Source organism: Thermobia domestica, chromosome 7 (genome assembly GCF_964235325.1).
Source record: "Thermobia domestica chromosome 7, izTheDome1.hap1.1, whole genome shotgun sequence".
Classification (NCBI taxonomy): domain Eukaryota; kingdom Metazoa; phylum Arthropoda; class Insecta; order Zygentoma; family Lepismatidae; genus Thermobia; species Thermobia domestica.
The window spans coordinates 207,742,973-207,770,292 of record NC_137460.1 but is presented as its reverse complement, the minus strand read 5'-3'; the positions used below and the strand labels follow the sequence as shown (position 1 = coordinate 207,770,292).

At 34.0% G+C, this 27,320-nt stretch overlaps 1 protein-coding gene across 1 annotated transcript in view; it reads left to right on the top strand.

The window, feature by feature from the left end:
* Reg-5 (Rhythmically expressed gene 5) overlaps window positions 1-27,320 on the top strand; it is a 73,565-nt gene that overhangs the window by 29,030 nt on the left and 17,215 nt on the right. Inside the window, exon 2 of the mRNA XM_081765851.1 lies at window positions 8,303-8,369. Coding sequence (XP_081621977.1) covers window positions 8,303-8,369 — 67 coding nt within the window. The remainder of the gene's footprint in view (window positions 1-8,302; window positions 8,370-27,320) is intronic.

Sequence of the window (27,320 nt, the reverse complement as noted above, 5' to 3'; positions counted from 1 at the left end):
TTGAACATCCTAGATTTACCTAGGTATTGTGTTAAGGGAACTGTATTAATTTTGTGTCAGTACCAGGGTTGCCAACTCTCCTTAAGGAGAAATCAGGACGAGACAATTGGTGTTGGAGTCCCCCCCTTTCCTCGCGGAGACGACTACATGTACGACGAGTCGTTGAAAACAATGTAAATAGTCAGCTGAATGACACGAACCTGAATGAATGCGGCACTTTATATTTTTATTTTCCCACCCACTGTTCATCACTAGGTATAAGCAATATATGCAAAACAAAAAAAAATAATAATAATAAAACCAAAACAACTGCAATTTATTTAATATAAAGGAAGTTTAGAGAAAAAACTACATACATTTTTTTTAAATCACAAATGAGTGTTAAGGAATTACTGACCAAAAGTATTACTAAAATCAAGTCTTATTCTTTGACTATCACCATACAACAAATTCAAACCAAAAGAATTGTAATTTATTTAACATAAACAACGTTTAAAAATAAAACTATATAAAATGTTTGGTTTTTATCACAAACAAATGAGTTTATAGTTAATGTGCGGCCACTCGCTGAAGTGAGCGCTCGTGGTAGCAGTCGCTTTTATGTAGAGGTTGTAAAAATGGTATATTTAGCGCTCATGGAACACACTATTAATATAATCGGCTGGATTATCAAATCAAAACAATTAGGGAATAACTATAAATTAAAGACGAGGTCCTAACTATTATTTCATGAGTCAAATTAAAACACAAATTCGTTGAATTAATTCTACACATAAAACTCTCTCTCTCTCTCTCTCTGTGTGTGTGTGTGTGTGTGTGTGTGTGTGTGTGTGTGTGTGTGTGTGTTAAAATAATAAGTTATGCTTTTGTAAAAATGACCCAGTGAAATATTAATTAAGTTTGAAAATTGATAAATCGGGACAATATGCGTCCAGACAAATGTTCGGTCGGGACGCGGGACAAATAAGTCTGAAATCGGTACAGTCCCGACAGAATCGGGACGGTTGGCAACCCTGGTCGGTACTTCATTATTCTTTTTTTTCGTGCTCAAGAATTGATGGAATAAGAATGTGAAAGGAAACGGAAGTAGCTCGACAAAATCAACGACACGATGTTGTCCGCCACAAACTTACCTGTCCAGGGATCGAAGTAAGGACCCCACGGACCAGAGGTAAGCTCTTTATCACTGAGCCACCGTGCCCCCATTTTGCGTAATAAATAAAGGGTAGTGTTGAAGTTATATAAAAAGGTTTGCATTTTATAACTTTCAATAAGCAGAAAGTATTCTCTTCTTCAGTTGTATATAGGTATTATTTCGAACATCCGAAATAAATATGTAGAACCAGGTAGCCCTAAGTCGTTTCAATACTGTATCTCGCATCGTAGAATAATGCAAGCGATTCTGATTATATAATAGTACGGATTGGCAACAATGGAAAAAAAAATAAAGTATTCATACTGGCAAATCTGACAAGAGCGTACAGTACTTATAACTCAAGTGTTCTTAAAATGCACATTAAGAATTTTTAAAGCTACTTCATATACGTAGCTGTATTAGAAACTAAGAAATTATTGTCTTCAAAAAGGGACATGACATCATTCTAAACACAGCAAACAATAATTACTTTAGTGTAATTTTACGTATGTTTATTTAACCCGATTGTTTGTGTCTAAATAGCAGTTTTTTTTTTTTTTTCAAATCGCATGTAAGTGGATACGAAAACAACAAAAGAAAAACAAGTCGGGATATGTTGATGATACTACGGTTCAGGTGTTATTACAGGTGCATAGCACATCCTTGATTTGAAAAGTTACAAAAAAAAATACTAAAAAAAAAAAATAAGAAAAATCATTACGCCTCAAATGGCCACCCTTTGAAAAAATGAAATAAACATCTTCCATACCGTCATAATTCGAATCAGTAGCGTGATGCGGTTAAAATAATAACACGTTAAGATAACAGCCACAATCTTTTGAGTGATGATTTTTTTTTTTTTTTCTGAATCTCGTCAGAAACCCATGATTCAGCGCAGTCAGGCATAACTCCTTAGAGTGACCTCGCTTTGACTTTGAAGCACAGCAAACTAAACAAATTACTATCTCATCCGACAGTAAAAGAAAACAAGTATATTGTTTATTTGTTTTTTATTTATTTATTTTATTTAGACTGGACAAATAAACAAAAAAGTGAGAGGCCACTGTTGCCAATTGTACACAAAATTATCCCTACTTGCCAAATCAGAGAAATTAAACATTTTGTTTCTATACATAGAGTTGTGAATTTATTTTGCGTGAACTTCTTCCTGTTTTGTAAGCAAATCTCGGGATGATTCCTTGAATATAGGTCAAGTCATTTTCTTTTCAGATTTTCGAGTAAATATTTGTGATCTTAATTAAGAGTGGCTAAAGCAGTGTCCTCCAACTCTTTCCCTCTGGTGACACCCAAGTTAGATATTAACTACATAACATAGAGTAGATTATAATATAACAGAGATCGTGTATTTTAAATATATGTTATTTTTTCATAAGGAATTTCCCAAGTAAATTTGTCAAAAACAAGACTTTACGTTTACACAGTCACAGTTCTATTAAAAAGTTGTATTTTCATGTAGCAGTTCAGTAACTCATATTGGCGTGACGAGCGTTACAATTTCTCACTCTTTAAGACCAGTAGTTCTCAACCGATGTATCGCAACAGACTGGTGTGTCACGCAGTCACCTAAGGTGTGTCGCGAAATTTTAGAATTTAAAAAAACATAAAGAATTTATAGTCAAAATCGAGACAGACTGTACCAGTCAATACCTCCAGCGTTAGCAATAATGTTCAATGGTACATAGAGTCATTATAGAAACTAATTGGTTTCACTATTATAATATATTATTATTATTATTATTATTATTATTATTATTATTATTATTATTATTATTATTATTATTATTATTATTATTATTATTATTTATAATAAAAATACTAAATAAGTGTTTGGCTATGTCCTCGACATTCAGTAATGTGTGCCGTTAGTCAAAAAGTTAAAATATGAACCGATAGATGGCACCAAAAGAGCGTTAAGAAGGTTAAAAACAGAGATATCTAACACCATCTTCAATATTACTCGTAGAAAATTGTACAAATCAACACGGTGATCACGCAGTATATACGCTAAACAAAAAGAAGTAATTTGTTCACAAGTTCTTATTTTGTTTTATATTCTAAATTTATAATGATTAGATCTCTGGTTTAGAGAAAATAGAAGTATAGTAACATTTATTTATTTATAGTAACTACAAACCAATCTCAGTATTCTTTTTCCGGGAGTCTTACTTAGACGTCTTTCGTTAAAGATAATATATTCCAAGTAAACTCGTGTTCCGTTCAGTGATCGAATTGGAAATAAAAAACTCCCAGTATGCTCGTATACATAGACCTGTCTTAGTTATAGTTTAATATAGTAGAGCTTAGTTTAAATTTGTACAGCTGGTATCGTTTCTGGCATCTTAATATACTAACGGTATGCCATACTGGCTCATACCGTCTCAATTTGATCATCAGTTTCCCGTAAACCTCAACGAGTCTGCTCAATTGAAAATACGTAGTTATGCCAGTTATGTAGAAGGGTACGTATCTTTTCACTATTTATCTTTTTTCCTTTCTTTAAAAATGCCGAAAGCTGACAGCGAAAATTTGACGTTTAAAATATTTTTTTTTAAAAAAAAAAACAATCTAAAATAATTTGGAGAAGCGAACTTGAGTACCTTTTGAATTTATGGATGAGTTAAATTATTATTTCATTATCAGTGTATGCAATCGAATAATGTACTGAATCGTTCTGGCAACAGTGCACCGTCAGCAAATGCGCTTGGAGGTTAATTCAATGACTTTTCAGTAATAGACGCAATTCTAAATGAGCGTAGCAGAGATGGGTCTCCATTATTCAAACCACAGAGATGGCGTGAATCGCATTTTCTATTCAGATACACGTCAAAAAAAAAAAAAAAAAAGTTCTCCTCAACATTTATAATAGAAGCTCTAGGAAAACCCAGCTACCCCTTTGTTGACTTTTCCAGCCGAAGATTAGTGTAGAATGTTGATGACGTGGATAATAAGGTTTCGTTATTTCTTTCTGGTAACCAAGCAGAAAAGTGCGCGTAACCTTGACCCCACACTGTTTTATTACTGTCATTGAATTCAATGAAAGTTAAAACGAATATTTCAAATCTACTGGAAAACAGTTGTTGAGAGAATTGCCTTTCACAATATCCAACGCGCATACTATACCTGTACATAAAGGAGAATCGAATCCACATTGACATGACTCGATTCAGTGGCGACTCGTGAGGAAAATACATCGGTATAGCAAATCAAATTTTTATCACTGGAAACTAAGAGAAGAAATGTTGCTTAGTGTACTGACTTAGTACATTTGGTGAGTTTACTTCCTTTAGATTGTAGCGAAATGATTTTGATTTCTGCCCATGTAACTTTCCGCAACATCCGCCACTGTCAGAATTTTTACTTCGTGTCTACATTAAGTGCTGAGTAAAATACGAAGTTCGATGAGGAAATATAATTTTATTTATAGTAACTACAAAACAAGGTGTGTTCTGGGTTAGCTTTCAAATATAATATTATTGAAACTTCTAAGCCACAGAAACAGGTACTGAACTATTGTGTTATGAATAGTTCATAAAGCGTTTTGACAGTGTCTAATGGTTACAAAGGGGAACTTGTAATACATGAAAATAGTGACGAACTCCATTATTTTGTGATTTTTTTTTTAAGGTTTTCTCCTAAACTTGTTGCTGATGTTCCTTGCCTAAAGTCAATTCGATTGCATTCACAATTTTAAAAATTAGTTCAAAAATAATGTAAAATGTCCCGAGTACTCAGACCTTAGGGATCGTCAGGACTGTAATTTTACTTGTCTTCAGGGCGATTACGCTGTGTTTACCAATCATGCTTTCTCTTTAACTCGTGCCATTGAAAATGTTCACTGGATCTTTTCCCATTGTAGTTCCTAGTTGAGCTGCTTCGATTGTTATTATTTTAGCTTTATTTCTTGTCCACAACTGTATCGTGAGGGACGTGCTAGAGTGTATTGTGGAAGGAAAGAGAGGGAGGGGGCGAAGGAGAGTACAATTAATGGATGATGTCAAAACAGAAAAATCGTACGTGATTAAAGATTAACGGAAGACCATGGAGTATGGAAGCTTCTGAGTTGCAGCAAGTGACCTGCTAATAGTAACGGCAGAATGCCTATTATGATGATGACTTTTTTTTATTGTTAACCACCAAATATCACATACTCTAGATATTATATCAACCCGGGTTCTCTGGCCATAAGACACGCAAAGTTCTTTAAATACAAAATCATTTATAATGCATGTTCGACGACATATTTATATTCAGTCACCTGATGCAACAACTGATGATAGTATTAGTGATCGGGTCACCTCAAAGTCTGTATATATTAACTCTTAAAAACACTTTCGGCCCTTTTCAGCATAATTATTCTCCAACAGTAATATTTAGGGCCGCGGTGCCTCATTCCTGATGGCTGTAGGCGAGTACTCTTAGATGCTAGGCTGATGATCGTAATATGGAACCCATTGGAAGTTCGAGTTTCTCTGTAGTAGAAAGGGTGGAATTTTAACTGTCTTCGGTGTTTCTGTGTTTCTGTCTCTGTTGAATTCATTAGTCCTGAACAACGGTAGACAGAGAATATATATATATATATATATATATATATATATATATATATATATATATATATATATATATATAAAAGAGAACGTACAAAATTTTGTCCGCTCATCACGCTAATACGGCTGAACCAATTTCTTTCATTTTTGGGGGGTTATTAGGATTTGGACCCTAGATGGTTTTTATCATATCACTTTAATTTTTAATTACCAGTGTCTTGAGATAATTGACCATTCAAGTGTCCATAACGTACAAATCCTTTGTTATTAGTTCATCATAGGTAAAAATAAACGTATTTATATGCAACCCGCATGACCGTGTCACTCGGCGGGTTAACATAAATGACAGGCGATATACAGCGGAAAATAGCTTGAATCTTCTGTTTAAAATTTTTTAATTGATTTGCTTATTTTTACAGACACTTTTACAATATGCCAGCACCGGGATGACCGCAGCGAAGCGGGGCGGGTTAACATAAATGACAGGCGATATAATGTTAAGATTTACTGCAATCTTCTATGGTTTTTATCATATCACTTGAAAGCGAAAAAGTAAAAATTATCTAAGTAACAAAGTTTATTGCGTTCCGGGGTGACCGCAGCCAAGCGGGGTGAACGCTGCTAGTATATATATATATATATATATATATATATATATATATATATATATATATATATATATATATATATATATATATATTAAGTATTAGAGCGATGACATCTGGTGCATGGGCTCTCTGGTTCGATCTCAACTCGCACCAAGTAGGCTTTGCGGTTGACTAACACCGTGTGAGTTGGTTTTCTCGTGGTTCTTCCGTTTCCTCCTACTTTCTTCATTCTACCATTTCATTCACTCTCATCATCACCGTCTCCTTTAGCCTAGCCGGCATAACCGTGGGTTATTAAACTGACTGTTTTCATTGCTTTCCGACAGTAATATACAAATAAGAAAAAAAAAACTCTACTATGTCGATGGAGACTCTTATGCCCCATCACTTTCGCAAGCAAAAGCTAAAATGGCTTTTTTGCTGTAATCAATAAAACTAAATTTTACAAATTGAAAAGGGAGAAAATAGTTTTCATCTACCCTACGTTTTTAATGCGTACTACTTCCGTAGAAACTATACGAAAAAAGTGGATGTATTTAGAAGACTCCCAAGAAGCACTGAAGATTAATTCAAAATATCAAATAGAACATTACATAAATGTCTTTGAGAACAAATATTATCTCATCATTGAAATATGACTTTAAAAATTTCAAAGTAATATTCTATCATTTGTGGTCTAGTGAACACCAAGGTTGGTATTTCATTTCACCTTACGTAACGCTTTTCTTCTGACACAAAATACAACATACACTAATATGACGGAAGATATTACTACTTATTTGTAGATAAAAAGAAAAAAGAAAAAAGAAACAAACGTAAATTGTCGTCCGCCTACTCACTCGATTTGTTGTTGGTCATCCGCCTACTCACTCACCATACAAAAAAAAAAAAAAAAAAAAAAAAAAAAATGCCTTGGCTCACGCAAACAGCCTGCCACACTCGCATGTCTACAATTTGAGCTTGTAAATATAATACTTACCAATATTGCATGCCTCTGCTGTCTTATTGGTGCTATATAATGAGTTATTGGAAGTAAAAAAAGATAATGTTTTCAGTCTCTTTTCACAAAGCTATAAAGTTAAACCATTATTTCAGATGTCTCATTAGCCGTGGGAGAAAGACCACCCATCAGCGTACATCTCCAAGGAGAGAAGGAAATTCACAATTTTTTGTTTACTTTGTTTACTAAAATAATGCGCTTATTCTTCAAAATGATGGAAGGAATATGTGCTTTACTGTTAGAAGAAACCAAATAACAATAGATACATAGAGTGCATATTTTTCATACATAGTAATAAATAAATAATATTCTATTCTAGCTGAATAAAAAATATTACCAGACTAGGAACGAACGACGTAAAGATGTCTCTCTCTCTCTCTCGATTTTCTGGAAAACTACGGATCAGAATCTACCTTCTAAAGGGTGTCTCATATAGAACGCAATTTTTCAAATGCCCGCAATTTCTGTTCTAGTAAATTGGCAGCATTGAACGTTATATCATTTTCATCTGTTGTCTTAGTTTCCTCCATCTGTTGTCTAGTACTCAAAGAGCGCCGAATAGCGCATGATATTCATTTGTTTTCTTTATGGGTACGAATTCACAACATTCATAACCTTTGTAATAAGTTATCACTATGACAACGCGCCTAATAATAATAATAATAAAATACAAGTACATAGTATAATTATGTAGTAATAATATTAGTACTAAATCAAGGGATCTACTAATCATAGAAGTGTTTGTTAAATGATACCAGTGTGTATTCCCAAGATTCAAGATGTTTGGTACTCTCCGAGATATACGGTATAACTAACATTGACTTTTTTTTTATTTTGGACGAATGTAATATTTATTTGATATATTGTAAATTTTAGAAACATTTATTTCTATAAGGAGTTGTATTCAAATAGAACGATGTTATAACAAGTATTGTCATGTACAATGTTTTATAGTGTACAAAATATAATGTGGTATATCTCTTTTTAATTTCAGATGAGTCGCCTCTTCAACGTCTTTATCAAATTAGTTCAAGAATATTGTGGAACTTCAAGCATGCCAGGTAATTATACACTTTTCAAACTTTTCTTTTTTCGCTCAGTGGTAAGAGTAACTGTAGGATTGTATTTTTAAAAGAATGGCGTTCGGGAAATAATTGAAAGTTTTGGACACAACCCTGAAAGAATTATAAGTGAATTAAATGTAATTTCTGGTTTTGGGTCGCATATTTATCCGCGAGACGGATAGTTAATGAAGGTAAGATTATGAAATAATTATTGGTTTGGTAATGTGAAAAAATGGGAGAACCTACTGACTTGTTCTTCACTACAAATTCACATCCAGTGACTCCTTGTTTAAAGGTGAACGTTCTAACGTTCAACCACATGCCGAAGAGGTTTGTTTTTAGTTTTATTTGTATAACAGTGTGTGAAAGTTTTTAAAAAATTGTAAGGTAATTGCTCAACAAATTTGAATGTATGTTTATTCAACAAGATCCTCCGTTGGTGGTTAGCGGAACCTGTAACATCTACTTTGCCCTAAGTTTGTTATTTCAGAATTTCTGAACTTAATTAAAACGTTGTTTACTCCCTAAATGTTTCAATGATAACAAACACAATAGAATATATTGAAGTTGATGTGTGTTATGAAGATTCTCCGCGTTTCCTTTTTTATTTTTACAAAATTCCTTCTGTATAACTGAGAATACATCCACTATTAATAGCTTCTCTGCGTATTATATTTGATGTTGAACTGTATAGAAAAACATTGTTTATACATGTCTGGCCAGAAAACTTAGCAAGTTAAATGCTCAGGTCTGGCCATAGAAGAAAATTATATCATACGTTATGGACTGTTGTCCAGATCAACATATACATATTTATAAATGTTATCTTTATAAACCCATGCAATAACTACTAGAGTTGATCTAGTAAAATGATCATATAAAGTAAATTAAGCATTGACGTTTACATGACGTCAAGTTCATTAACTTTCTTTATTATACTGAATGGTTTCGTTGGTCCTAAAAGTTTAAACAAAATACATATATACTAGTATTTGTAGTAATTCTACGCAAGTGATATTAAGGAACTCCCAGCTGCTCTAGTGGATAGGGCGCGCACCTTTCGTGCATGGAGTCCTGAATTCGATCCCTCGTGGAAGTGTTTAAACTGTAGGTCAATGTCTCATAGAGTCTCGGTGCTAAAAAGGACGTTAAACTCTAACCAACCAAAAATTTATTATGTGAATTTCATTGTACCCTCATAATAGTAATGAAACAAAAAAAAGTACTACTCTTTTTAAATACTAAATGCAGTCCCTTTTGTGAGTATCACAAATTCTTGTAAATTACATGTAAAATAATATATATATTTGAACTTAAATACAATGACACGTGTAATATATTTCAAAATCACACACTTGCTTTTAATTATAGGCTATATAAACCTTCCATTTCCCTTATGTTTCTTCAACGTCATAGTTTCGAGTGAACCTTGCAATGGAAGAAAACAAATCCTTATTCTGTCACCGTGACTTTGCAGTGATGAACGATGCATATTTCCGTGACATCCTAATGACGTAAATGGAGAGAGAGAGAGAGAGAGAGAGAGAAGCAAGGAATGTTGTATCCTGCCTGCATCTAAGAATAGTACCTAAACCAGCACCCATAAATCTAGTTTTAAGATGTGCGAAGAAGTGTCCAGTGAGGAGACGACCGCTTGCTGGGTGTCCCGTGACGTCAATGATGGCATTGGAAGTCACTGATCACAAAACACACGAACACACTGACTTTGTAGTTGCAGCATTTTCCAAGATTATGTTCCGCGAGTAAATAACATCTTTGATCCCAGCACGTTGCTTGTGTATTTTAAACGTATTTTCTTTGGCTCACTGCCTTCGTTTCAAGTATTGACTTTGCTAATTGAGGAGTTTGCATGAATTCTTAGAAATGTAAAAATCCGGTGTATTAATAGTAACGAAGTGGTTCAGAATTGCAACGTAAGTATTGACCATACTTGTATAAAAGGGCAAATGTCCAACTCAAATAAATTACAACTTACAGAAAGATGATAGTACGCTGCGTCAGATTTTATCCACAGATACTGTAAATTAAACAGAGAACTAATTACGTTAATAATTAATTTGATATGTAAAGTTATTATTATTATTATTATTATTATTATTATTATTATTATTATTATTATTATTATTATTATTATTATTATTATTATTATTATTAACCCATTCTATGCACTATTGACACCTGACTTTCATCTAACTATCCCGTGCTTTCAAATTATAAGTGGCCTAGACACAAGAAGCAAAAAGCAGAATACACAAAATAGAACAAAAATTTAGAAAATATATGACTTACTCACATTCAGTGAACCGTTTCTTGGAAAGGGAAGGAAAATGGCTCCCAGGTATGATTATTATTTTGTCCTGGCCAATATTGGTGTAGAGAGTTATGTCACACATTCCTAAGTCATATCGCGAACAAGCGTACGCAAAGAGGATTTCGGGGTTTAAGTAAATCCCCTTGTGCAAGATGTGCAAAAAACAAACACTTAACACATTGAGATATATATGCAAAAACTTAAAATGATATTAACTTGAGAGCTTACGAATTTCATGTTTGAAACGTAATCCTAAGCTCCCATGTACATGAATGGGTTACTTCTCATCTTCCTTCGAAGAAGATCCGACCTCCATTCTGAGTGGGATTACATTCATTTGGAACTTATTTTGCGCTGTAGTTGGGATCATGTTAAATAGGTTGGCACCGAAAAGCATGTAAAACAAGCCAATGCTATCCTGCCAAATTTTCTGTGAAATGAAATCTTTAAGTTTTACGTCCCATGGTTATGCCGGTTAGGCTAAAGAAGACGGTGATGATGAGAAATGAATGAAGTGGTGGAATGAAGAAAGTGGGAGGAAACGGGAGAACCCCGAGAAAACCCACGAGCACGGTGTTTGTCCACCACAAAGTCTACACGGCGCGAGCTGGGATCGAACCAGGGGCCCCAAGCAACGAAGGTGAATGCTCTATCACTGAGCTACCGTGCCCCCTCAAATTTTCTTTGAATAGTCATATATATATTTATATATATATATATATATATATATATATATATATATATATATATATATATGCGCACAAGAGAAAGAGTTGAGAAACACCTGTAGCCTCGAAAATGTATCGTGAAAGTGATGTTTCGTCTCGAGAACTCTTCGCCTTGCAGTAGTAAACCAGCGCCCGGGGCGAGAGTATACGACGGCGCCCCAATATATATGAGCGAGGTCGCCAGATCACCCGCGAAGCGCCACCACGGTTGCCGTGAAGCGTAAGAAAAGTTTCGAAAATAAACCCTGTTCTTTCTTGATTTTGAACACTTTATTACTTTTTTCTTTTCATTTTATACATATCCACATGCATTTTCCTAACATGAGTAACAAAATATATATGAGAATTTGCGCCCTCTTACTTCGGCACCCGGGGCCGTCGCTCCCCCCCCCCCCACGCCATGGCACTGGTTTCTATTGAATTGAATAGATATAACTTGTCAGTCACGAAAATTGTCTCATCTCCTCCCCTGCGCAAACCAATTCCTATAGTATAGTGAGTACATTGATTTGTGCTTAATATGAAACATGTTTTTCTCTTTTCTATCCTATTTCTCTGCAGACTGATGTCCTGCTTACAATCAGAGTATATACCTGTAATAACATTTCACTTCGAATTTCCACGGTGCATTAGTAAAATAAAAATAACAATGTGTCCTCAATCCTGAATGAGAAATGCTAAGTACTTTCGAGGGGTCAAAAGTTCTTGGTTTTTGAAATAAAGGACATTCTCTTTCTCTTTGTCCTTGAAGAAGTCAATGCATTTTTCTGAGAATTTATGCAGCTGACCATGACTTCGAATGGTTTTGTGTCCTCCGTCAGGGCCAGCATCATTCCGATGCGTTCGTTCAGCTCTCTTCTGCATCAACATTAGCGACATCTTCCGAGAACTCGAAATGGGATGGAGTCAGTAGAGATCCGCAAAAGCCAAATATTGCTTAATCAAGTAGACAGGAGCTTATACTGTTCCGGACTCTTTAATTTATATTATACAAACACTGTAATTCCTGTTTCGTGTCTTGTACAAAACAAAACATTTGTTGTTGTATTTAACGAAAAAAAAAGAAAAAAGAAAAGAAAGATGCTGGAAAAACACGGATGCAAGTAAATACGTCATCATTTGTTCCGAAAGCGGTCGGTGCTTGGTTACGTTCAGGGCGTGTCTGAATTATATGCTTCAATCTGCGAAGTGTACTTGTCACGGCGTTGCGTTCCTTTTACGCTTGGTAACGTGCGTCATATTTTCACTGTCAACCTAAGAGTCAGCCGGTGTCATTACACTAAGCATGGGGTGTTTGTATTGTGCGATGAAATGAAGCCTCTTGTAATGGATGCTGCTTTACGACTCTGAGAAAATCTATAACGCATTTACTTTTGTGCTTTAGTGTGTGTATTCTCATTATTGATTGATTTTTTAAAAATGTTTTTCATTAAATAATACACACGTCTGCGACTCTACACTATAATTCCTGAACGGAAGCAAATTTTTAAATTATTTTTTCGCGCAGTAGATGTTTCTTCCACGGTTACTGGTCTGGCAATATTTCTTCCACGTTTCTCGATCTTCGCCTTCCTCCCTAACTCCTAATATTTTCTTCCATTTCTCAAATCATCGATTTTTAAGTTGTGTTTTTCTTCTTCCTACTCCTGCCTTTACTTTCATTTCCCCTCTCTGACGGTAATGAAGGTAATTTCTTCGCAGGATATTTCCAATCCAGTTGGCCTTCCTACGAAAGATGCTGGCTAAGAACGTGCTCTTCTCTCCTACTCGTTTTGAAATATCTTCGTTTGTTATTCTCTCCGTCCATTTAATCTTCTCCGTCTTTCTCTAACACACATTTCGAAGCTCTCAAGTTTTCTCTTTAATATTTTCGTCTGTAACTTCCATGATCTCTATACCATGGTCTATGCAATCCATGCTCCATATATAGGAGTTGACTAGCTTCTTCCTTAGTCCAATGTTAAGCCTCCTAATTAGGAGTGATCTTTTTTTGTTGAATATCTCTATTACTACGTCAGTTCTTTGGTGCAATAAGAATCTCTCGTCAAAAGGTTACCCAGAGCCAAGGGAATAAAATTATGTGCTTAAAAAATGCTGACAGTTACACGAAGAAACAGATGTCGTGAAGTCCTTCATTTTGAAGAAATAGACATTTGAAGGTACGACAATGCTAATGTGGTGTCCACAGTTTTACATTTTACTCTTCATGACGAACGGAGAGATAAAAGCCCACGAACCTACTTATTAGCTGTTGTAAGGAAGCCATTCCAAGAATGTTTTTTTTTTCTTTCTTGAAGAAAGGATGGCACCGACTGATTGTCCTACTTTGATCATCTCAAGGTCAATCCTCAAAGGGCGTCGCTTGTTTAACAACAAAAGACAATGAATGGTCTGTCGTCATTTCGCGGGTCACCTCCTCCCGGCATACCACTCAGACAAAATGTCAAGGTCAATTTTGCCATGTCCACTGTTCGGAAATGGATTTAAGGAAAAATAGAGCTGCCAAATAGGAAGAGAATTTCACGGTAGGCTTACATCATTTCTGCATTAGTTGCCACAGTACCGGAATCATTTTCGTGCTACGTGGAAATAATTTTATAAGTATCCATTTTATCTCACGAAATAAAAATACAATAATTTTACAACTCTGGAGAATTGCTATTCCATAAAATTCATGTGATTTTCCTGATGCCGTGACAAACATTAAAATTTATTGTATACCGCATATATTCTTTATCAAGGCAAAAGAAAAATATTTGTAATTATACAACGATACTTATGTGTTCAAGAATTCAAGTATCTATTTACTTATTTATTTATATATTTATTGTTATTACAGTCAGTTGAACTATCAGCCTGGGTTCATAAGACTGTAGAATATTTAGATCACAACTTTTGAACACCTCTGGGTAAAGAGTGTAACAATTAAGTATCAAAATCTTTGGTTTACTTTGAAGAAAAAAAAACAAAGAAAACATATCAATTTCCGGTTTACCACCGTAACCAATATATAGTAACCACCAAAATGTGAAAAAATATTCGTTTATGATATTTGTTTTCCTTTTTTTAGAATAAATAAATAAAAATTTCCAGGGTTGTAAACTATTAGACACATTTAAATACAAGCGGAACATGTGACTATCGAAGGAGAAACTAATATTTTAGTAAGTTTTCTCGAGTTATCAGGTCAAGATATTGACATCCGATGTTTCGAATGCAGACATTGTATTCATCTTCAGAGGTTGTAATGAGAAGACCGGAGATATGGGCATGTATATATGATGACTCTTTTGGGGACAGAGTTATGAATGGGGAATTGTGATTGCCTTAGGAAAATGCTGGCTTCTGATTGAGGTATGCTGGCTCCTGATTGGCTGTTGTTGTGGCTATAAGACATAGCTTTGTTGAATGTCTGTTTTTTGATCCTGAAAAGGGCCGACCAGATAGGGCTGAAATGAAACTCATTGTCTCTATTGAGACTGTTCCTTTCCCGTGAGATAGCTATGGCTTCCTTTATTATTCTGTCCATAGAATACGAATAGCAGGTTGCACTCTAAGATTATATATATATATATATATATATATATATATATATATATATATATATATACATATATATATATATATATATATATATATATATATATATATATATATATATATATATATATATTAAAATGATGCTGAGAGTTGCTTATTTGTCACGTTATACAATTTGAGAAGTAAAATATTATAGAAGATGCATTACTTTTTAAGAAGCAAGACAGCATCCATGTAGAAATAAATTTATTGAAGGAATTTAACCATCACCCTGGATAATACAATGGAAATTATACAAATGATATTTACAAAAGTTACAACAGTGATTCGAATAGCATAGTGGTCGGAGTTGATTATCAAGAAGTCTGTCCTTGATATCTCTCGTGCGTACTCATGTGTTCATGCGGTCCCTTTTACACAGTAATAGGTCATGTAATGATCATAAGCACAAAACACACTTACAAACTAATGAATCCTTTTTGGTCGTCTGCTCTGCATGGAATATCCTGCAAACCCTGTGAAGACAGTTGACACCTTGACACCAAACATAGCGGCTCGAATATGCACAACAGTGTAATTGACGATCGAGGATCGAATGATGATTATCTTATTTAGCTTTCGAAGCCCTAATTCAATGCTGTAACTTAAGTCAATATATGGCCATCAGAAAACTTGAAAGCTAAAATCACTGCACAAATGCTTTTTCTTTGGTTTTATTCGCAGAATACAGATGGCATTGAAATTATACAATAACATGACAGATGCAAACATTTCAGTTGATTTAATAAAGTAATGATAAAAACTTCGGTAAACACGATGCCATTGATATTACGAATAGCCTCAATTAATATTAAGGTATATTTTGATGAAGTATAGGAAGTCATATTCGTGTTTTTATTATCTTTCTTTCTTTTTTTCCTTTTTAATCTGTCAAGATAGATAAATTACCTCTACTTAATGACATGTATTACCTCTACCTAATGACATTCTTTTAGCAATCCATTATGAAAATGCATTAAGAATGCATAAAGATATTATCAATTCATAATTTTCAGGTGTAATGACAGAATCGATGGGAGATATGGAGAATTAAAACTTCTCCTTCCCAAAATTTTGAAGTTTTATCTTTATAGAATTGCATTTCATGTTATATTGGAACCACTCTGATAAAAGTTAGCGTTTTTTAATGAAGATGTATTCTCTTATATATATATATATATATATATATATATATATATATATATATATATATATATTGACAATGGCCTTGCAAAACTTCTGAGTGAGTAAATACACGTGTATACCCTAAACGCATAAAATTATAAAATGGCAATTAACAGAAACAAGAAACTGAGGCGGTACGTCAACAGTAAGGAAAGAAAATAACAGATGAAATGGTTCCCCATACTTAAATATGGAGTCATTTGTCTGGGTGAGAAGGGAGAAGTCACAAGAATAGACATTTGTGAGTTATGTGCTTACTCTATAATTACAACTCACGTGGAATTAAGAAAAGAGGAAAAAAAGGTTTTCAAAAAAACTAACCTCAAATAGTCATTAAGCCGGAAGATGACTCTGGCAGTTGTTGGTAAAGCGAAGGTCAGTTTAGAAAATGTTTCGCCAGTTACATAAAAACAAACTTTATTTCTTCCAATGTTGCCAGATGGGATGCATTTAGTTTCTCGGCAGAGAACATGGCCGTAGATATAGGTACCTGTATGTTATAAAAATATGTTAATTTCATTGAATTTAATTAGGCGTTTAAGATGCTATGAACAGCATTTGAACAGTATAGCTCTGCAATGTACAAGATGATTGAATACATTTGTGTCCAATATCAGTACAAAGTATGATAAGTTCGGAGTGGAATAGCAAAATATCATACTCCAAAAGCAGCGTCATATGAAATAAAAGCACGAAAATAGCTCTAATCATCATGATCAGATTTAATTGGTTGGTTTAAATTTTTTTTAAATGCGAAAAGTAGATAAATAAAAACAAAAATGAAGATCATACATAGAAAAATGTATAACATAAAGAGCTTTCAATGATTGTTTCTGAGTTGCATCCTCCAGTTGCATAGAATATCGAACTTTTATAACCTACTCGCACCAACAATCTTCTCACATTTTCCTGTAAGGCTATTTTTTTCATTGTATTATTTCATTCATACATTATTCATTCAATATATATTCATTATTGTATATATATTTATGTAAATATTACTATTACTACTTTTGCATTTTGTCTGTTGATGATTTTTTTCTTCACAGTATAAAGTTAATACAAATTTCTCATAGACTATCCAAAATATAGTTAGATATAGAGTTGTCCACAGAACGGGATGAGACAGAATTTTTGTGTTACGATAAGAAACGAGACAGAATTTTTGTGATACGATAAGAGACGAGACAGACTTTTTATGATAAGATATGAAATGAGACAGACTTTTTGTGATAAAATACAGAACGAGACAGAATTTTTGTGGTAAGATACGAAACGAAAGAGAATTTTTGTGATAAGATACAAAATGAGACAAAATTTTTGTGATAAGATACAAAACGAGACAGAATTTTTGTGATAAGATACAAAACGAAACATAATTTTTGTGATAAGATACGAAACGAGACATAATTTTTGTGATAAAATATGAAACAAGACAGAGTTTTTGTGATAAAACGGAAGATAACTAGGTAATAAATTGATTCAAACATTTCCCTATTGTCACATTCTTGTAATTTCGAATGTAGTAGGATTGTTGTAATGGAATTCATTTATTTCTTTTGAGAAAATACTGGGCTAGTTATATACCGTACAGTGCTTACAAAGTTATGCCAATTCAGTTCATGAGTTATTGATATTTACAAACGTGTTCATTGTGTGATAATACCAATTGTTACTGTATTCCATTGATAAATAAAAAACAAGAATCACGTGAAACGTCTAATAAGAAAAATAAATTTTAATCCTCTCCATGTTGCGTAGTAGCAAATGGATTGATGAAAGATTTTGCATACAATGTAGGCACGTGAACGTACATACACACTATAATTTGTAATTTCGGTGCTACATTCGAAGCAAAACATGAAATTGAGTTGAGTTGAGTTGAGTTGATTTTAGTTTAGCGTCCCTTTCAGCAGCGAGGCTATATGAGACGTGGGCCTACTGATTAACGTGGAATCCGAACCACATGAGCTCCCGCCGGGAATCGAACCCGGGTCTCCCACGCCAAAGGCGCGTACGCTAACCGTTTAGCCACGGAGGAGCTGCCAAACATGAAATTGTATCTTATTACGAATATTAAAGTTTGTTATCTTTTGCTATATTAGTTAGTTTTAAATGAGTATTTATTCGTGCTACCGCTATTATTATTTCTCAACCGAATACTCTTATATAACAATTAAATAAATAAAACCAAAATGAATTAAGAGAATTCCACCATACTGACAAGTTTCAAAGTAAATATTATGTAAATATTACAAGTACTTGGATAAACAGCTACAACTAGTGACTCAGTGATTTTGTTCGCAGTTTTCAGTAATAAATGTGTGGTTACTTCTTTATCATTCGGGCCTTAGCGTCTACGTATATCGCAGATAATAAAATATAAGCTTGTATTGTATTAACACTTGAAGGTAACTGAAGTTCTTATCGTGTTAATATTTGATAATAATTAAACAACGATGTCTATTAGTTAAATTTAGAGAAAGTTCACACACAGACAAAACTGTGATGGAGTAGTGGTAATGCGCCTACTTACCTTTAAAGGAGTTAAATAATACCTTCCTCTTCTATTCTAAGTGTACATAATATTGTTTTGCGCACTCGGTCGAAAAAGTGTAAAACGCTTTTTCAGGCCAGCCACCCTGAATGAGGTTTTCCTGGGTTTTCCTCATTCACACCAGGCAAATGCCGGGGTGGTACCTAACTTATAGGTCCCAGGCCGCTTCCTTCCCTCAAAACGTGACAGGCTAAATGGCCTTTGATGCCGAAAGCCCAGAAATCTAAATCCTAATCCTAATAATATTGTTTGCAAAAACTATATCCAAAAAGCTCCTTAGATAAATTAATATTCTGTTTAAATATATGTCGTAGTTTCCATATCTTACTTTCCTGCCCCTCCCGTCGCAAATCCTGGAATCTCTAGAATCCTCCTGTTGATATAGTATCTTAGGGGTTCTTAGTACTTCAATCTGAATTTCAGCATCGAATAATCTCGTTTAGCATGTGATGTAATGTACAGTAAATTATAGTATCTGTGAGCTAGACAACCCCACCATTCTGTCTGTTGTGCAGGTTGCATACCAGTCAGATCTTTGAGTTCTTTTGAATTAACCTTATTATTCCCGTGGGAAGAATAGGCATGGGAACTGGCCCGAGAATCGGATTGGAATTACTCATCATTATACGTCAAGCATTGCTTTCTTTTCAAAGATGTTACATTAACATTATTCTCCCCGTGCAAAGAACGGACACTTGTTAGTGTGTTAATATAATTCACGCAAGAAAGTATTATGGTAACACAGAGAGAAACACTAGCGCTACAAATTTCATTAAACTAAACTGTAACAGATTGTTCTACTACGGTTCTGGGGTTTATTTTTGATCGACATCCTTCTCAAATATCACTCATACTTCTCATGTTCTAGAGGCCAGCAACGCAATTCAATCTGTATGTAATAACCGAGCAAATGCGAAAGAACTGTTAACATTCTTGTTTCACATTTGGGAGGTCTTGGCTTTACGTATCACTGCCTGCCATCTTGACAGATTTCTCCAATTCAATCTTCGTCCCATTCCCTGATCTACTTTCTTCCCAAAATTCTCTTCGCATGTTGTCAATGTTGTCGGTGTCCCGTTGTTGATGTGTTCGGAATAAAATGGCGATCCCTATGATTAAAATGTTAATAATAAATTAATTAAATTAAATTAAACAAACTTCTTTGAAGGTTTCAGGGAACGAATTTGGTGGAACGTTGTTCCGTGAACACTTCATTTGTTTCTCATTAGTAGTTTTATGTGATTTAAATTTGGTAACTGGAAACTAGATCCTATAAGATGCCACAGCCAATGTTCGTAGTTTGAGGGAAATTTCTCTAACCTAGGGAAATTTTATAGGTAAATTTAACAAAAGGAAAAAGGAAATTTTTTCGATACAATGTGAAAATCCAGGAAAATTCTCTCGCTGACTGACCAATATAAATGCTTAATTTTTCTTTGTTCTTCAGAAATTAATCAATAGAATAACAATAGTGTGTGTATGTCTATTGAAAGTAGCATAATTTGTACCCATTGTTCTCTGGGTGTATGCCTGTGTATCTTTTTTGTGAAAAAAGATGAAATAACAAATGAACAAAAGAAATGTGGTTGGCACATTCTTTAACAACTAAATTAATTTTATCACATAACTTCCGTCATAGGAATTGAACACTCAACAAACTAGGGAAAATTTGATTTAAGAAAGGGAAAATTTTATATATTAGTCGAGAGAAATTTTCTTAAAGAAATCTACGCATACTGACCACAGCCCCAGTAGTCAATACGGCTTAGAGGACCAGAGTCTGCCACAGTTATAAACTCTCACTATAAAATCTCTTGCACTCCACTGCCAAAGAACCCACATCAGACGGAAGGTAAGGTCTCCGTCCCGGTACTTCGGACCAACAAGACAAGGCAGACCCAAGACTCAAGACTATACTGTACAGATGAACTTCTATTATAAGTAGCAAGTTTGAAGTCATAATTTTACTTTCTGATTTCAGAACGATCTAACAATTCTGCAGATTAAAACAAATTGGCTATCAAGAATAAGGAACATCAGAAGAGAAAGAATATTTGACATGTGACGGAAATATTTGTTGTTTTTGTTGTTGCATGATGCTGGTTTTTGTTTTGACAAATAAAGATATAAAATTAACAAAAAAGAAACAAAAAGCAAGAGAAAACCACAAAAAATAAAAGCAATAACAGAAGGCCAGAAAAAGTTATCTGTCGTCAGGTAAACTGATGATAATCCAAGAGTGTGTACATAAAGCGAGTGCAGTGATGTATGTAACCTATCAGAAGAAATTCGTGACTAGTTTCTGTAAGTAACAAGCAGCCATCATTTTCTGTCACGAAAACCACGACTTTCGTAAAAGAAAAAAATAAAGAAGAAGAAAAAAACGTGCTGACTAAATCTTTTGCTATGGACTTTTTTTTTCGTGTCTTGGATGCTTAGAAAATGTAGATAACCTTGAACTGATGAAACACGGAATGAGATCTGGATAATTAGAAGAAGATGAAGAAGATGCAACCCTGTTGTTTGGTTTAGTCACGTCAAGCACCACCTACGTACGAGGAAAAAGAAATTGCCAAGTTAAATGCATCTTTTTCCATATGTATATTGACATTATCTTACCATTTTCAAATGTCAAAAACACACCACATAGTCTGATGTTTGCATTATTCCAGGAATTGCAGATACAGTTATGTCTTCCAGTCTTCTTCCGTGTTAATGAATCATACAGCTGTCGACTTCATCAGGCATAATGCATCAACAACTACTCCAACTAAACAAAAGGTTACCAATTATTTTCGCACAACGGCTGCAAGCCACGACCTGCAGAAAAAGGTGAAAAATTGCTGTAATATTTCATGTTCTACTTTTAGGTCAAAGATACAATTTATTTCGAGCGAAAAAACAGAACATGTTTCTATTTAATACGAATCTTCCTTGCGTTAATATTACCTGAAGCCTGTTTCAGAAAGCTTACAACTTTACAAGTAGTTTTTTACAATATTAAATAATATGAGACACTAGAGCAACAGTAAATGCAATTTTCAATACTACTGTTTAAGTTATCATGTATCTACAATGATTATGAACCAGAGCCGACTTTTATCTGGTGTATATTAATATTCCGATATTATATACAAAACTCTGGTGTTCCACCCCAAGAATACAGGCGTTCCGAGTAGTGAGAGCGAATTGAACAAAGAATTGTTTCTTGAAAATCCAAACTTAACGGTCAAAGTAATAGTCATTTATTTGGAAACTGTTTCCTAAGGGATAGAGGAACAATTTCTATCAACTACACATAATCCATAAATACAAGAACTGGCTGATACAGAGCAGTTTGGTATTATTGCTTGAACAACTCAAGGTCCCGGGTTCGATTCTCGGTGGGGACACTCGGTCGATAAAGTGTAAAGGATTTTTCCGCCCAGGCATCCTGACTGAGATTTTCCTGAAATTTTCTAATTCATACCAGGTAAATGCCGGGATGGCACCTAACATATAGGTTCCAGGCCCCTAACATGACCATAAATGCCGAAAACCCAGAAATCTAATTCCTAAATCCAAAATCGAACCTCAAATGTCCTCCTATCATTCAGATTCCAATTGATTTCGTAATTTTTATTGGATTCGCCCTTGCTATCAGGAAAGTTTTATATGGTTGGCCAGATGACGCATTTTCAACTAGGAGACTTGTGATCAGTATATGGCTATTATTGATAAGAGTTCCACACCGCATTTCGATATATTTTAATTCAAATAATTTGTCAGTTCGTTTATGATACTAGGCTAATATCTAAACATCTATATTTGCACCGTAAATCGAACTGGAAGCCATGAATTAGAAAAACACACACGGTAAAATAGCATCATATAACAGTCACGTTTAAGGTATATCTATCATTCTATAATTATTGTGCCATGCTCTTAGCCAATATACTACAGAATGTGAACGAATATTTTCTTTTTTACTAACCCGGAGGAACATTTTGTTTTAAATACACACTTTCTAAGCTTTTATTGTAGTGGATTTTCTTCCAAGGATATTTTGATGTTACTTTTTTTTTCTTTCTTATATGCGGACAACATTGCGTGATCTTCGTTTAGTTGAGAGTTTTATTGCATGCATTTCCAGAAGAATCTACGTAGTGACTTGAATTCAGTAAGCAATCATTTGTTACTGTAGCAATCAACAAAGATGAAAGAACACGGTGGAATTAAACAAAACCTATTCATTTCTTTTAAATGCTTTTAAATATTTCTTAAAATGTCTAACTGACCAACATACAGTAGAATTAACATAAGTTAGCAATCATACTAAATAAATATAACTTTTTAGCACCCTTCCTAACTGTAAAAAGGTATTATCATCTAACTAAATTTATTAACACTTATATTCCCTTTGTTAACTCCTGTAATATTTTATTTGTCCCTCCAGGAGAAATTAATCGGAAATTATTACATTGCATTTTGCACTTAAGTTTGAAGTATGAAGGGTATCCAGTAAATTTGTAGTAAATTAGAAACTCATATAAATTCTAATTGCATTGTATTTCGATGATAGTTGACGCTTAAACGTACATCATACAAACTATGGAACCATCGCAATAATATGTAAATTGTATCACACAAAATATCCTTAGTTGAAAACAATTTAAGTAGTTTCTTCTAGTCCTTTGATAATGAACGCTTTTGTATCCTTACCAGCAATTGATCTTTCATTGCCTTTCACATTTTACTAATTGAATGTTTCAAAGGTGAAATTCTGACGGTTACGGATGATTACGTTAAGAAGCATAATAATAAATATATAATTCTTACTTTTGCCAACGTAATATCGATACTTAGAAAACTGATACAACTGTATTTGTTTTTAGTTCAAAGATGTTTGCATTATGCATCCGCACAGTGTTTGCTAGTTGCGCTAACATAAAATTGAATTTGCAGATGAATATTTCCATCTGTAGCTATTGTATAAGAAACCATGCTAGGTGAGGTCTTGAGCCACATGTTGTTACTTCATATCCCAGATATGAAATTTTGTTCCAAAAATCTTTCTTTTATTAGAACAGCTTAAACACAAATCGCACAGCTCTCCGAGCAAATAATCTTTTGATAATCATAAAAACATCTTCTACAGTACGCATAAATATATTTTAGCAAGATTACATGTCAATAATGTACATTCGAGTAAGGATGTCCTTAATCGACATCATTAGAAGCTCATTAAAACATGAGAATTCGTTATAGACTAGCTCGTGAGTCGAATTTATATATTAACAAGAAGTAGAGAATGTTCCTGAAGCTAATGAATGACAAGGATTTTCCAGTTTTTTTTAAAAAAATAACGCACATGCTTGAAATGGTTCTGTGGGCGTGTTCTCACGCTGGCATGTACATTCTGTTAAACTGACAGTCCCATGAAATTCTTTTGCATTTCACATACTTTTTTTTTTTTTTTTTTTGCTTTATCGTAGGAAGTTCTAAATATTATTTTTCTGCTTAATTCGTGCAAAACAGAAACACACATCTCTATGAATGTCAAGATAAGATTCATTAAGTGATAAACTATGTAGTTAGAAGAATAGAGGAATACGCTTTAATGGCTACCGTTTTAACTTCTGCAACGTAGGAATTATCGTGAGCTATGATTAAATTTCCCACAGGATGATGGTTTGTTTACCTGAATTTTTATTCTTGAATAAAATAATCCCACCTCGATGACGCAAAAAAGGAATTGACGTCTTTGCTTGGATTATATTTGGTAAGACAAGCAGGTAAACAAACACATAACTGAAAGAATAAATTAGACATTAAACGACCAGCAGAGCAATAAGAAGGGAGAAAAAGGAAATATAGTAAAACAAAAGGACTGAACATGTGGAATCACTGAGGTATACAGTTCCGGAACATTCTTGGAATATCAAGCCATGCAACGGACTGAGTATATTTTTACTAGTATTACCTGCTTCCTTCGCTGCAAACCCTTTGCAAGATCAATGTGAAAATGAACACTCTTTCAAATGAAGGAGGAACATAGTAACAATACTAATCAATTAATTTCATATTTCAGTTCTATTGTGATCCTAAGCGTCCTACGCGCTTTGAAAACTGTCTCTCTTGCTCGCACAGCTGTAGTGGAACAAACAAGACAACAAATAGTGTTCCTGAAAGACACAGTACATTATCCGTACCGATTGGGATACGATTGGGATATGGTTTAAGGTATATCTATCATTCTATAATTATCCGTACTGATCAGTTTTTTAAAAAATTTTTGGGCCCCCAAGGAGTGGGGCCCTAAGCTAAAGCTTGTTTAGCTTATATGCAAATCCGGTACGGACTGTGAATCGCGCAACACTAAAACATTATTTTAGATCCAAGGATTGAATGAAGTAGTGTTGCACAAGAGACGCAAGGAGTTTCTTGTTTCATGTCGAATTAAAGAGGTACTTGTTGTGCGTGGGCAATACTAGCTGCGTGCCAAAGTCCTTCTTAGCCCTTCTTAAGAAAAAAAGAAACAGGAACTTACTTAATTCCTTTGTGATAAATACAATAAAAAACCAGAAACCGCAGTAAAACAGATAAGCATATAGTAAAAATAAGCTTTAACAGTTTAAAACATGTGAATTTGGTTTCTTTTTGTTGATATTTTTAAAGACAAATTTTATTTCCACTTTTACTATTTTCAGATCCTGTTTTCGGCTTCTTTATTTTTATTTTTATTCTTTTAAGTTCAATTTATTCTTCTGTTTTTTCGTTTCTTGCTAACTTCACTCATATCTATACAACCTTTGCATGAAAGTGGAACCTACAATTTTGAGAGTAATGAGTAGAGGACATGTCCTCCGAAATCCGGATGTGTGTTAGCTTTAAAGAGGAGGGAGAAGTCATTCGCAGAGAACACGGAAACAGCATTTGACCAAAATAGTTGAAGGAAATAAATAAATACCTTGACAATGTGAGAAAAGTGCTTGGGTGGGAGTTAGCCACAAAAATTACGCAATAACTCTTGTTATTAGTAAAAAGCGAAGGAAAAAAAGATCTTGAAAGACTATTCATCGAAGCCATTCTCTCTCTTTTTTCTAAAATGCTTGTCACTGAATTTGGCCAAACGAGGCCAGACAACTCAATGACATGGCAACACTGAAGGTAAGATAGAGCACGATTTAGCTATTTGTATTATACAAGCTAAGAACATTCTTCTTCATCCGAGTTGTAACACAATCTTTTAGCAAAAGGGATAAAGTTTGCGTGTTTGTGATAGAATATATATGTCGAAAACATTTGGAGGAATAATTGTTAACAATACAAACATATCCTTGATGTTTATTTCTTCGTTTTCTTTTATCGTTTTCACGAGACCTTGCACTCCAAACTAAGATCAAGTATTCATCATGAATATCAGAAAAATATGGATGATGACCTCCTCAAAAATTGACGAAGCTTTCATTAAAACAAAACAAAAAAAAAAAAAAAAAAGAGAGAGAGAGAGAGAGAAAAGACAGAGAAAGACCTTAAACGGGTACTAGGAAGAATTCATATTACCTTGTGCTGAAAATTTATTGACTGTCTCTGACCATAATTTATATGTATGTCTCTTGACCCTATAATAGCTTTTCCCCTTTATTTCTCAATTCTTTTACTTATGGGGTGTGGATATATATATATATTATTCATGCCTAACCATACTGATGGTCATGAGTGACTATTCAGGTATTTTGATTGTATAGGTTTATTCGAACAACCACTGCTGCATCCTATACATAACATTTCTATAAATAATCGAGAATTCTTTATCCAATGATGGTAATTTTAAATTCCAGAAGACCAATGGCTTAAAGAAAATATACAGGATGCTAATTTTCAAAATGGAGTTTCGTTTAGCGAAACTTCTTAATACAGTATATTTACTGTGGTTTTAATTCTGTCCGTATATCCAGGAGACATACAAATGCAATTCAAAAATTACTTGATGGATCACTTTCAATTTTGACCAGGATGTAGAGCGTCAAAAGTTAGGAATCTGATTCGCTCATGGAGACGATATTCAAACCGGAAGTGGTAGAAATCAACCATTTCCGGTTTTAACGTTGACCGCTATAGAGTAAAAAAACCGGTAACAGATAGCGAGAAGCAATTAATTAAAACTCCTAAGAATATATATATTCCATCTTTTCACTTTGATCTTTCTACTAAAGCGACACGTGGTAGAAATCTACGACCACGTGTCGATTCAGTATTACTTCAAACAATATCACGCAATACAAACCAAACGCCTTCACGTGACTCTGCTACTTGTTATTTATTTATTTACTTATTTATTTATTAGTTTCAAAATTGGACTTGAGAGACGTAAGAATAATATGTTTCCCGTAAGTTTTCTAGTTTTTCCTCTTGTACATATTCACCAGACGTAGGCACTAATTTCTAGGAAATAGACAATGAAGCAAAAGTAAATTATTTCAATATATTTTTGAAACGTAAATTCGACTCTGGCACGATAAAGATTTCGATCATTTAAAACTTTTCGAAGTTAACTGTGTTTCCTGAAGTGGTCTAGTGGCTAT